We start from the raw sequence: 14,299 nt of genomic DNA, 5'->3' as shown, positions 1-14,299 counted from the left end.
GAGAGAGAGAGGAGAGAAGGGAGAGAAGGGAGGGAGGGAGGGAGGGAGGGAGGGAGGGAGGGAGGCAGGCCTGGAGCAGACTGACGCTTCGCTCGCTCGCTCGGCCTCCGCTCCGGTTAGCGTGCTTTCGGGCTTCCAGAAATGGTAGTCCTACTCCCTCGGGCCAAAGTAGCTCTTTCAAAATGATAGTTGAATCACGAGTTGGGGGTGGAAGGGGTCTTTTGACTTTTCTCGCTGCCTAGCGAGAGTTGTCGAGTCGTTGGGATGTTTCATTTTTTCCAGTTCTAAGGTCAAGCCCTTGTAGTCTTAAAACAGTTACTGATTATTAAGCCGGCGCAAATAGCAGTATAATGAAAACAGCGCCTATTTATTTTCCTTAAAGTTCGCCGACGAATAAGGAAACTATTCTTCTTCATTCATTCCTATCATCCTTTGAGTTGCAGAGGCAGCGGCCTTGTACTTCTTGAAAAGTTTTGAGGGTATTCAAGGTAACGCTGACAGTTTCACCATTGTAGCTTTGGGGTATCCCCTGTTTGCTTAGGGCAGGTTAAGATTTAGCCAAAGTGACTTGCTCTTCTTTGCCTTTTCCAGCTATTAGAACGAAGATGATCGGTCTCACATTTCTGGCTTTATCGCTATAAATGACATTTCTATCTTAGTTTAGTAATTTCAATTCATTACTCAGTAGTGGACTTCAGATCTTTAGTCTGACTATATCTGTAGTGCCGATGACTTTTGCAGCAACTTTGTGATTAAATGTAAAATTTTGTATAACTAAAATAGCTTAATAGATGCCCCAGGCTTAGGAATCATAATTTTCCAGATACGTGTGTGTGTGTGTGTGTGTGTTTGTGTGTGCTGGACTAAGTAACACTCAGCATTTAACGTGATTTAGGGATTTAATGCTTAAAGTGTCCTTTTAGAGTTGTGTCTACTAAGTTCCCTGCTTTCGGATAGAGACAGTGATTTCCCAGTGCAGTGGCACGTGATGCTAGTAGTTGTCAAGATTCTACTTCGAGTGCTATTTGCCTAGGGGAAGTGAGGGAGGGAGAAGTGTTAGCACTTGACACCCCTCCGCTGACATTGCTATCTGTTCTTAAGGCAGTACAGCTTCCTTGGAGGTTTCTCAAGGTGGGAGAGTATAGGATAGAGAAGTATTGCATTTTCTGCCACCCCCCCTTTTTTTTTTTTTGATTTTTCGAGACAGGGTTTCTCTCGTAGCTTTTGGTTCCTGTCCTGGAAAAAGCTCTTGTAGACCAGGCTGGCCTTGAACTCACAGAGAGCCGCCTGCCTCTGCCTCCCGAGTGCTGGGATTAAAGGCATGGGCCACCACCGACCGGCTCACCCCCCCCCCTTTTTTTTTTTTTCTGAGGGCTTTCTCCAAGGCAAATGCTCCCAGCTTCTAAAGGAAGGCGTTCTGAATGTATACAAGGCCACGGTGTGTGTACTTCATAGAATGATTAATATGACTGTTCATTTTTACACCTACATGTATTCCTCTGTAAAATCTTGGCCAGTTGCTTCCATGTTGCTTTTCAGGAGCTAAGAAATGTATCTTCAACTATCATGTAACTTGTTGCCCAGTTCTGTTTTTAAAATCAGTTTTTTCTAAAGCAAGTGTTGATGACCTTCCTCAAGCTGGTTGCAGATTGCTTTCAGATAAGCATACAAATAAGTTGCGTACACATTTATTTACACATTAGAGAGTAAACGCATATAAATACATTAGCTTGGTATAAAAATCCCAGGTCTCTTATTTTAGAGACATGTTTTTTCCTGCAGCCAGCTGTAGTCCCATTTCAGCAAGTTTCTTGCCCTTAGTTTCCTGAATAAATTAGTACATCTTATATTTCTTTGTCTTGAAATTGCGCGTTTTCTCCTTCATGTTTATGAACAGTCTATTGTTTTCTCCCTTGAGATTTGTTTTTAACCTTTTTGTTTGAATGGGATTGAAGGCTCTGAGGATCAAATCATAGGCCTCTGGCATTCTAGTCAAACTTTCCTCCAAGCTCACCCCTCCTCCTGCTTTGCTTTTGAGTTTTGTTTTTTTTTTTTTTTTTTTTTTTTTAGCAAGAAGAGCAAAATATTAATGATAGATTATATGCAAAGACTAAAAATCCCTCTGAGTTGTAGTTGCACTTGAGGGGGGGACTTGGGATTTTGCAGTCTCCTACTCATCCTTTGTGGAACTTGATGGTCTCTCTGAAGTTGAGCCCGTCTGCAGTTCTTCCCTTTACACTTTGGCAAATATTTCAGCGCTCGGAGGATCACAAGAACAAGACTGGTTCCTAAGCAAAGTCTCGACATACTTCAAATTGAGTTTGGAATGCCAATTTTCATGTTTTAAAACGCTGATACTAATATAGGTTATCATATCAAGACATTCAGTTTTTTTTTTCTTATTACATCAACTGCCTCAAACTAGTTTGGATATGCTCTGGGATAGTGGACACTGACTATCTCACTCTTGCATTCAGAATGAATGCTTTTATTTCATTGTTTAGCACTTTTGCCTTGAGTATGTGTTCTCAGTGGCTTCCTTGGGAGTGCCTAGACAGTCACCGAAGTCGCAGTTGAGTCATAACTGCTTTGGTTTCAAGCATGTTTTTTTTTGTTTGTTTTTTTTCCCACTCTTCTTCCACCCTCTGTTTTTGGATTTTATGAGACAAGGTTTCTCTTTGTAACAGTCCTGACTGTCCTGCCACTCCCTTTGTGGAGCAGGCTGGCTTCGAACTCACTGAGATCTGCCTGCCTCTGTCTCCCAAGTGCTGGGACTAAAGGCATGTGCCATCAATGCCCGGCTCAAGCATGGTTCTTTATAAATAGGTTGTTTGTTTGCTTGCTTGCTTGCTTGTTTTTAATTTTTGAAAATTTTGTTTTTGTTTTTTGATTCAAGGATCAAACCATTGGGTCTTGCACATGCTCACATGCTAGGGAAGCTCTTTGAATCTTCAACACTTGTTTTCACCTTTTCTTTTGAGTCAGCACCTTGCCACAATGCCCAGGACTTCTGATCCTCCTGTCTGCTACTAACTTGGACCACAGGTCTTTGTCATTAGTTGTTTTTGAGCACGTTCTAACCATTAAATTTTATTTTTCTATCATCTTTTAATGGGACACTGTTTTGTTACATGAAATGTTTACTTATTAAATTAAGGTTATAGTTCATTGTGCCTAATTCATGGTACTTTGTACTAGAAAGTGTATAAATACTGGTTGACTTGATGTGTGAGCAAAGCAGCTTTATTGTAGTGCAGTTAATAATTGCAGTCTTTTAAAATTGCTTTAATAATTTAGGTATGAGTATAAATACAATATTTCTACTAAAGTTTCATGAAAATTTTTCATAGTCCATTTGTTACACGTTTTATCATCAACATCAAATGAGGAATTGGGGAGATAATGGATACATGAGCCAAATTACTTTTTTCTTTGGTTACAGTAATGCTTCCCTCTTTCTTTTATTCATCTTAATTTCCTTGGGGGGGGTTGAGGAAATGTTCTGTTTATGAGACACAGTAATTTAAAAGAGATACCATTAATTAAAATTTAGATGTCTTAATAGTTTGTGTAGAATGCTGACATAAAATACTTTTTCCTTTTATAATTAGTCCATACTTAGTGCCGACAGTGTGTTTTGGAAGAAACAGAAAGGGAGTTAATTTATTTTTTCAATTTTATTACTTTTTTAAATGTGTGTATGTTTCACATGTATGGTAGTCAGAAGAGAACTTGTAGGAGATTGTTCTCTTCATCTGCTGATGGTTGAAGTCAGGGTTCTTTGGATTGAATTGAGGTCATCAGGCTTGTAAGTACCTTGCTTGCTGATTCAAGAAGGTTAACTTTTAAGAAACAGAAAGCTAGTATTTAGGATTTTCTTTCTGTATCGAGGGTAAAATAAATATTTTATAGCTTCAGACTTTCTTTAATATTAGACAACTCGGTGCTCACTCATGTCTAAGCAGATCCAATTACAAATTCAAAAATGCAGCTATGGCTCTATGGGGGTTTTGGTAGGGAGACTAAATAAGTTTTTCTTCTCCCAACTTTATGTGATAGTAATCTTTGTTTTATTTTAGGGATGCTTTATTGGTGGCACTGTGATTGCTGTATTTGGAAAATGAAAGGGTTCTATGAATGGTGTACGTCTTTGTGGGTGGGGAGGTTATAGACGGGGAAAGTTTGCCTTTGTACCTATCTGGAAGAAGAAAAAACTTCATGGTATCTATAATGCCGTTCCAAGTAACTTAGTTGACCTTTGTTTTAAAATTTTTGGTTCATTTTATCAATTACTGTGATTTGTAGAAGTAAGTACACTTAAAAATCAATAAAATTACACTAATTGTCAATATTATGGTTTTAAAAGAGAGAATAAGCATTAATTGCAACATAATCAAACTTGAGTTATTTAACCAGAGCATATTCTAGAAAGAAAAATTTTAGGACATTTACCTAAAACGAAAGGTTCACGAAAACAAACTTTGTTTTAAAGAAATCAGTTTCCAGATTAGAAGACTGGCTATTACAAACTTGAATTTTGAAATTTAGAATATTTCAGGTTAATTGTCAGACTTGGAAGTTAAGAAGGTCCTTTGATTGATGCTTCTTAGTACACTGGATTCAGGTCTTCCTATGCATTGCATCCTGTTTACTTGAGTTAGTGACTTACTGTTGTTACCTGTACCTAACTGGATTATTTTCAGTTGAGAACCTTCATTGGCTAGGAACAAAGGCTTCTAATTATACTTATTTATTTATTTATTTATTTTGAGACAGGATTTTACTATGTAGCTCGGGCTGACCTCTTAACCCCTACCACCTAAGTACTGGGATTATTATATATGTCATTCTCCTGGCTTGGTTAGAGATTTGACAGTAGTTGGTGTACCAATTGTAATATACAAATATTTTGTGAGAGTTATTTGATAATCCAGCACAGTGTTGTTGCTATTGTTTGTTTGCAGTGCTGGGAACTGAACCCAGGACTAGAAGCATGTTAAATACCAACTTTGTCATTAAGCTGCATTTGGTAACTCTTCATATTAAGGGCAAAGCACCTTAAGTGAGTTTTTGTGAATAATTTATTTCAGACAAGTCTATACCTAATGTTTAAATTGTATTGACTTTGTTTTTATATTTTGAGACATAATCTTGTCCTGTAACTCCTTGTATAGATTAGGTTTGCCTTGAACTCGAAGAGATCTCCTGCCTCTGACGATTGAAGGTGTGCACTGCCATGTTGGCTTTTGTTATTTTTGAAATAAGGTCTTATTATGTAGCCCAGACTATCATCTAATTTACTAGATAGCCAGGGCTGACTTTGCATTTAGATCCCTTCTCAGCCTCAGTAGTGCTGGAATTACTAAGGGAATGTACTAGCAGGCCTAGCTCACAGTCCATTGTAAGGCTCTTTTCTTACTGATATACTTTCATGTTTAGTACCCTGACAGGTGATAAAAGTTCTAGAAGTTAAATTAATTTTATATATTGATAAAGCTACTTTAGGTGACTTTAAGATTTAGGTGTATTATACACACACACACACAATCTACCCCTTTGTTAGCACAGACTTTATATAGACTAAAAATGCAAAACAATAAAAAATTAAAACATGACATTGTTTCTACTTTTCACAAACTTTGGAAAACATTGCCGCGAGAGAGTAAATGTACTCTTTCATTTAGAAATGTCATCCATTTATTTTGGGCCTAGAACTTAAAGTACATATGTATATGTGCGAGCAATTAATACAGGGTGAAACCAGGGCTTTTTGCATGCAAGAGCATGCTCTACCTCTGATTACTCTCTCTGCTCTTGGATTTTCTTGCGTAAACTTCTGATTGTGGAATTCCTATCACTTCTGTGCTACACAATGTGAAAACCAGACCTTGAACCTTGTCCTTATTATTTAGCATGGTTATTTTTAGACAGCTATATCTTATAATTTAGATAATTTGACATGAGTTAATTTAATAATAGTCTTTGTTGTCAACATCTTTTAACTTTCTTGAACCTTCATGTTTTTGAATCTAACCAAATCCAACATGCTTTGTTTTTTCTTTATTCCTTTTTGTATCTCTGTTCCTGACTCTTGATCACTCCTTGATAATATAAATAAAACTGGGAAATGCAATTCTATTAGATGAGACCTCAAAGCTTCCCAAGCACCCATCTGTTCATTTTGTTTTATCTCATGTTCCTCCATAAGATAAAACCTCCCAGCCCAACATTCTGTTACTCATATAAACATCCACCTGGAATCTGTCGGCTGATCACTCCCTCATTGTCAGTTACAAGCCAAAAAAGTCACTATATCAGCATCCTTTTTTTTTCCTGTCATTGCACAATGGATGATATATTTTATCCTACATGTCCCAGGTTAACCCCTTTCTCTATGCTGTGGGTTTTGTCTTCAAATTCTATATGGGGCATTGGTCCTTTATTATCTACTTTCTTTTTTCTCTGGAAATTTCAAGATATGTTTAAAACATTCATCTTAAAAACAGTGCTTTCTGGCAGCCTGTGTCTCCTTAGTTTTCAGTGTCTTCCATGTTTCTTTCTCTTCAGCATTTGTCAATTCACTTATTTAATTTTCTCCTTAGCTTAGTTATAACATCCTTCTTATAGTAAGTTATAGTTATAATGTTTTTCAGTTAATTACGTCTTTTCTCCTTTTCTTCCCCTTCCTTTCTCTTCTTTCTTTCTTTCTTTCTTTCTTTCTTTCTTTCTTTCTTTCTTTCTTTCTTCTACTCAGTGTTCTTTGTAAGGTACCTTTCAGGATGATAATTTGTCCTTGGTCTTCCATTCTGTCGTGTATATTACCTCTACTGGTGAGATCTGTGTTTTGAATTTCAAAATGATAAACAGGTCTTAGAATTTTTTCACTTGAAGATGCAACACACTCAAAATCATTGTTTAGGCTCAGTTTCCCCTATTGGTATGTCTTCCAGCCTTTCCTTCCCACCTTGTTTGGTTTGTTTTCTTATATTATTATCATTGAGAATAATCATCAACCGTTTGTTTGCCTTTCTCTCTTCTATTTTAGTTTTCCTTTTTTTCTCTCTTTTTTTTTTTTTTTTGAGACAGGATTTCTCTGTGTATTCCAGGCTGTTTTGGAACTTGGAACTTGGTCTGTAGACCAGGCTGGCCTTGAACTCAGAGATCTCCCAAGAGATTGAAGGCCACTGGGGTCTACCTCATAAATATCAGATCTCTTCCTTATCTCTGTCCATACTACCAATGTCCTTGTATGCAGTCATACTTAATCTCCAATTTAACACTGCCAGAGCAGAAGGCACATTAAGATAAGTGTGACCTTTTCAGGTATTTTAATAGACATTTTTAGTCTATTGCTTGTAGAAGGTTCCTTCTTAAACTTGCTATATCTGTTATTCACAATTTGTATGGTAGGAATCCTAAATACTTTTTCTCTCTTATGTCTAAGCACTTTTACACAATCTTCAAGCAGCCTTTCAACTCCTTCTGCTTTTGCAGAAAAGATCTTAATAGTTAGCTAACTTCTCATTTCTAAAGCTTTAAAGTAGAAGTCTCTAGTCAGATTATCCATTTCTCCTGTATTCATTCATTTACTCACTCACTCACTCACTCACTCACTCACTCACTCAGTTACTTATTTATGAGTCATGGTATCTCTATATGTCTGTGTAGATCAGAATGGCCTCAAACTCACAGAGATTCACCTACCTCTGCCTGCCAAGTGCTAGGATTAAAGGCATGCATCACTACCACACAGTGATTTTATTATTATTATTATTATTATTATTATTGTACCATAGCCTAGTTCTTTCTTTCTTTCTGGGGCCCATGGTGTCCTTTGTCATTGCATCCTAAGCAGCTAGAGAGGTAGAGAGTAGTACATATTCTTAGAACAAATGGGACAGAGAACATGGGATGGAATCGACTGCTCTAAAGATAAAGCACATTATGGGCCACACCACACCTGGGCAACTGGTCCTAAGAGATCTAAGAAAGCATTCAGATTAGTCTATTTTGGATTATATAGTGTTAAATAATGTTTGATTTTAAATTTTGTGTTTGGGCTGCTAACTTGAGTTTCACCAGAAATAATTCAATGAATTCGGTCCATTTTTAGGACGGAACATCCATCCATTTCTGAAATTTCTCTAAGCATGCTTCTGCCATTTTATAATATGTATTTTATGCAAAATGGTGTTCTCAAAATACAGGCTTATAAAATTGAGGGATCAGTAAACTGAAAATATTAGACAGCACGCTACATTTTTTTCATAAAATGTTCAGCCAATATTTTTTAATAATAAAAAGCATATTCATCTCACTAATGTACAAATTTCTTCTTACCTTTTATAAATGTTAAAATTTTGTGTATGCCAAATAATTGTTTTAAAATACTTATCATTAGTTTTTTTTTTTTAATTTGGGTTTTTCAAGACAGGGTTTCTCTGCAGCTTTGGAGACTGTCCTGGAACTCTGTAGACCAGGCTGTCTTTGAACTCACAGAGATCCACCTGTCTCTACCTCCCAAGTGCTGGGATTAAAGGCATGCACCACCACTGCCTGGCAAAAGTATCTATACCTTGGGCCATGCAATAATTTCTCAGTTGGACAAAGTTTTAAGAAACCCTGAGGTAGACAAAGACCAGGCAAATAAAACTCAGATAAGATACTTTGATATGGAAAAGGAATAGAAGGAAGGGCGGTGTAAGGACCACCTGGTGAGGGAAGGAATCAGGCAAATGTGCCTGAGATGGACTGTCCTGGTAAGGAGTTGGAGTTTTTATTGCAAGTGTAGTGGGAAACTTTAAAATTTAGGTAGGAATTATAACTTGATGCAGTAAACATCTTTAGGAGTCAGCTGTTTGGTTTGAGAACAGACAAAGATGTAAGCAATTGGATTGCTAACAGTAGGGCAGGAGACAGATGATGAAGTTACAAACAGGGATGATAGCATTCAGTGAAGATAGAAGAAATGCGTGTGATTGGTTTCAGATGGGCATAGTGATATTTTATTTATGTTTTATAAATAAAACTTGCCTGTAGACCAGAAGGTGAAACTAAGCCATTAGAGGGCAGGCAGTGATGTCATACACCTTTAATCCCAGGATTTGGGAGACAGAGGCCGGAGGATCTCTGTGAGTTCAAGGTCACTCTGGGCTACGCAACAGCCGAGCTGAAACAGATTCAGGTGGAGGTGGCTGCTCACACCTTTAATCCCAGCACTAGGGAGGACTATAATGCAGGATGAGACAGGAAGTCGCACTCTTTCAGTCTGAGGAAGAGCTCTTTAGTGGCTTGGCTACTTTGCTTTATTGATCTTCAGGTTGAACCTCAATATCTGTCTCTGGGTTTTTATTATTCGTGCTACAGATGGGACTGATTTGTAGTGGATTTGCATATAAGAAGAAAAGAAAATAGTTCAATGAAGGCTGTCTCGGTGGCAGTTAAAATTTTTGTGTTTTAAACAATATTTAATGCAAGTTTTCTACATATTTTCTTGAAATGTCTATCATTTTTATTTTAATTTTTTAGGCCTATGCATCTGGATGTGACATTGTAATACTGGGAAGTAATTTTGAAAGATTACAGATCATCCCAGGCGCTAAACATGGAAACATTCAAGTGGGATGTGTGGACTGTTCAATGCAGCAAGGCAAGGTTTGTAATCTTGTGGTAACTTGCAGATTCATTTTGAGTATAGTTTTTGTCAGAATAATTTCTGAAATATATATTTCCTATTCAATTAAGACCTTCTTTCCAAGAACAAAGCTATACATTTCTTTGGCTCTCTAAGATGCATTTTGGAGAATGTCAGAAATTCTGATAATAATCTTTTGTTGTTTTAAAATACTTTATTTTATGTGCATTCCTGAGTATATTTATGTGAACTGTGTGTGTGTGCAGGTTATCAGTTGATGCCAGAAGAGTATTTTGGATTACCTGGACCTGGACTTGACAGTTGATTGTGAGCTGCCTGACATGGGTTCTGGGAACAGTACTTACTTAGGTCCTTTGCAAGAGTAGCAAGTACTTTTAATCAGTGAGCCATCTCTTCAGTCCCTTCTTGATTTTTGAGACAAGGTCACATTGTAAGCTCACTTGTCCTGGAACTCACTATGCAACCTAGGCTGGCCTTGGACTCAAAGCAATCCTACTGTCTGTTTCTTGAATGTTGAAACTACAGACAGGAATTATTATACCCAGTTAGGAATCTGTTTTTGTATAATTTTAAGATGTAGCACAATCTTCTCTACTAATTGAAACAAATTAATTTTTATGTCTAAACATGTCTAAAGCTTAGTTTTTCAACATTAGAAAAAAAAATCAAGGCTGGGTGGTAGTGACACATGTCTTTAATCCCAGTACCTGGGACGTAGAGGCAGGTGGATCTGATCTCTCAGTTCAAAGCCAACCTGAACTCTCTACAGAGTTAGTTCCAGGACAGCTAGAGATACACGGAGAAACCCTGCCTTGGAAAACAAACAGAAGAGAAAAAAAAAAAACTATAAATTAAAAGCCTCCTAAGAGGTTAACTTTCTTTAAAAAAAAAAAAAAAAGAATAGCATTGTTTTCAAAAGGCAAATTTAGTAGACATTCTTTTTAAAACGGTATTCTAGTAACTTCTGGAAAACATCGAAAGAATACATATGCTAAAATCTGAAATGTTTTGTTCATTTTTAGCTCTAAGAAAAGACTTACAGAGGCAGGAGAGATGGCTCAGAGGTTAAGAGCAAGTTTGCTCTTCCAGAGGTCCTTGTGTTCAATTCCTAGCAACTACATGGTGGCTCATAGATCACATGAATGAGATCTGGTACTCTCTTCTGGTGTGTAGGTGTAAATGCAGGCAGAACACAGTATATATAATAAATAAATGAAAAAAGAAAAGACTTCTAGGACTTCTATTTGTATATGAAAAGTAAAAATAGTAAATTGAAAGTAAAATAATTGCAGCAAATACAAAAGAAACAACATGTAGTTATTGTTGATCATTTTAACTATAGTTTTGTGAAGTGTTCTGCTAGGAGTCATACCAGGCAACATATATACCTTGAAATAGCACCAACTTGTTGAAATAGGAGCGGCAGGGCTGCGTCCCCGGCACCCGGCCGCCCGCATGGCTAGCTTATACCCAGAAATAATTACACGGAAACTGTATTCTTTCAAACACTGCCTGGCCCGGCTAGGTCCAGTTTCTTATTGGTTAGCTCTTACATATTGTTCTAACCCATTTATAATATTCTGTGTAGCCCACGAGCTGGCTTACCAGGAAGGATCTTAACCTGCGTCTGTCTGGAGCGGGAGAACCATGGCGACTCTTCCTCTAACCTTCTTTCTCCCAGAATTTTCTTCTGTATACTCCGCCTACCTAATTTTCTATCCAATAAAATGGGCCAAGGCAGTTTCTTTATTAATAAGAAACTATTCCCACATCACCAACTAAGTATAGAAGATTAGGCCTGTCTGTCTTTTTTTTTTTTTTTTAAATTGCTTTAGCTAGCTTGGAACTTGCTATATAGACTGTGCAGGCCTTGAGCTCACAAATCTCTCTGCCTCTATCCCCTTAGAGGCAGGTACCTAACTATCATGTTAGGTACCTAATGATACTTTTGATAAAAGGAGTTTGTATTTCAGTCTTTTTTTTTTTTTGTCATTGTTTTCTTTTTTTGTTTGTTTGTTTTTTAATTTATTAAAGATTTCTGTCTCTTCCCCCCCTCCGCCCCCCCTTTCCCTCCTCCTCCTCCAATCAAGTCCCCCCCCCCCTCGTCAGCCCAAAGAGCAATCAGGGTTCTCTGCCCTGTGGGAAGTCCAAGGACCACCCACCTCCATCCAGGTCTCCTAAGGTGAGCATCCAGACTGCCTAGGCTCCCACAAAGCCAATACGTGCAGTAGGCTCAAAAACCCATTGTCCATGTTCTTGAGGTCTCAGTAGTCCTCATTGTCCACTATGTTCATTGAGACCTGTTTTAACCCAGGCCTTTTCAGACCCAGGCCAGCTGGCCTTGGTGAGTTCCCGATAGAACATCCCATTGTCTCAGTGTATGGGTGCACCCCTCGCTGTCCTGAGTTCCTTGCTCGTGCTCGCTCTCCTTCTGCTCCTGATTTGGACCTTGAGATTTCAGTCCGGTGCTACTATGTGGGTCTCTGTCTCTGTCTCCTTTCATCGCCTGATTAAGGTTAATATTCAGGAGGATGCCTATATGTTTTTCTTTGGGTTCTCCTTCTTATTTAGCTTCTCTAAGAACCCGGACTATAGGCTCAATGTCCTTTATTTATGGCTAGAAACCAAATATGAGTGAGTACATCCCATGTTCCTCTTTTTGGGTCTGGCTTACCTCACTCAGGATGGTGTTTTCTATTTCCATCCATTTGCCTGCAAACTTCAAGAAGTCCTTGTTTTTTACTGCTGAGTAGTACTCTAATATGTATATATTCCATACTTTCTTCATCCATTCTTCAATTGAAGGGCATCTAGGTTGTTTCCAGGTTCTGGCTATTACAAATGTATTTCAGTCTTTATCTGTTTGTTGCACTGCAATTTTTTTTTGTCACTTTATAGCCCTTCTTTTCAATATAGTTACAAATGCCTCTTGTTTAGTCCTTAACAGTGCTACAAACATGCTGCTCTTTACTTTAGAATTCTAAAATTCAGTGAGGTGCTTTTTGTTGTTGGTGGTGTTTATTTTGTATTTTTTCCCTTTCATGCTTTCAGTGTTTGCTCTCCTAACTTTGTAGTTCTGTAATCTCATTACTATTAAAAACTTTTTAAAATATCATTCAGATTCATAAAGCTATTAATGTTGGAAATTTGATAGCTTTCATAGCTTCCAGCAAGAATGTCTTTTTTTTTTAATGAAGATTCTCCAAGTTATGTGATTATCTAGGTTAGGATGAAGTCATTTGGTTTTATGATCAAACTAATAAAAGGTAAGTTTCCTTATTAACAGTTAGCAAAGCCTTCCTTGGGGGCTGGAGAGGTGACTCAGAGGTTAAGAGCACTGACTGTTCTTCCAGAGGTCCTGAGTTCAAGTCCCAGCAACCACATGATGGTTCACAACCATCTGTAATGAGATCTGGTGCCCTCTACTGGCCTATAGGATATATGTAGGCAGAATACTATATACATAATAAATAAATAAATCTTTAAAAAAAAAAAAGCAAAGCCTTCCTTAAAGTGTCAAGAAGTTAGGCAGGATGGCACATACCTATAGTCCCAGCTACTCTGAAGCCTAAGCAGAAGAATTTCTTGAGTATTTGTGTATTTTTTTTATCTGTTTGGTTTAATTTTTGTTTTGTGTTTGAGATAGGGTCTCAACTCTGTATTCAAGGCTGAACTGTAAACTGTAATCCATCCTTTTACCTCAGCCTTTCCAAATTCTGCGATTACAGGTCTCTGCCACTGTTACTAGCTGATTTCTGAGATTTTGATGGTGGTCATTCAAGCTATTTTGGTTGCTTTTTTTAAAGATTAAATTCATGAAAGAATTAAGCATGTTGCATGGTTCCAGGGTACATGAGCAGAGCCCTGGCTTCAGATTATGTATTTCTGCCAAGAAATGAAGAAATTAAAAAAAAAAAACATAAAACGTTAAAAAAAAAGTTCAGGGAATTGATAAAGAATAAATATTATGTTTCCTTTAGATTTATTTATTTTTATGTCCATTGGTATATTGTCTGCATGTATGTCTGTGTAAAGGTGTTGTCAAATCCTCTGGAGCTGGAGTTACAGACAATTGTGAGCTGCCATGTACGTGCTGGGAATTGAACCTGGGTTCTTTGGAAGAGCAGCCAGTGCTCTTAACCCCAGAGCCAGCTCTCCAGCCCTTAAGTTTAACTTTTTTTAAGTTAAATTATTTGTTGGGAGAACTATGAACTCCAATGATAGATAAGCTTAAAAAACTCATTTTAAAATCAGGTCAGATTTCATGTTTAGCAACTATCTTGTTGCTAAGATTCTTGTTGAAAGATATTTTATGAATGTTCATTTCTCAACATAGGACTGTTAGAAAAATAGTGTTATATGTATTGTAAATACAGATAGAGAAATCTCTGAAAATATGTACAGAAGGTAGCCATGCTGGGATTCTAATCTCGTATATTCTCAAGTACTGTTGGATGAAATCATGTATACTTAAAAATGTAGCTATAATAGTTATTTCATTTACTCTTTTGTTCCATAAGTATGTTAATCTTTTTATAATTGTCTTTCTTTTTAAAAGATTGCAGCATCCTATGGAAATGTCATCTCTGTTTTTGAACCAGTCAGTCTTCCAAAAATGAAAAATTTGGTTAGTAGTTTGTTATT

The 14,299-nt window shown here is 37.3% G+C and overlaps 2 protein-coding genes across 3 annotated transcripts in view; both read left to right on the top strand.

The window, feature by feature from the left end:
- Positions 1-14,299, top strand: part of LOC126505971 (dmX-like protein 1) — a 1,144,103-nt gene that overhangs the window by 999,470 nt on the left and 130,334 nt on the right. The window lies entirely within an intron of this gene.
- LOC126505967 (dmX-like protein 1) overlaps positions 9,534-14,299 on the top strand; it is a 102,548-nt gene continuing 97,782 nt past the window's right edge. For both annotated transcript variants that reach the window (XM_050149210.1, XM_050149211.1), the window contains exons 1-2: positions 9,534-9,654; positions 14,214-14,282. In XM_050149210.1, the coding sequence (XP_050005167.1) occupies positions 9,640-9,654; positions 14,214-14,282 (84 nt within the window). In that variant the 5' untranslated portion in view covers positions 9,534-9,639. The remainder of the gene's footprint in view (positions 9,655-14,213; positions 14,283-14,299) is intronic.

The sequence above is a fragment of the Alexandromys fortis genome, unplaced genomic scaffold (genome assembly GCF_014885135.2).
Source record: "Alexandromys fortis isolate MF-2015 unplaced genomic scaffold, M_Fortis_MF-2015_v1.1 scaffold_60, whole genome shotgun sequence".
NCBI classification, from domain to species: domain Eukaryota; kingdom Metazoa; phylum Chordata; class Mammalia; order Rodentia; family Cricetidae; genus Alexandromys; species Alexandromys fortis.
This window is presented reverse-complemented; position numbering and strand designations above follow the sequence as displayed.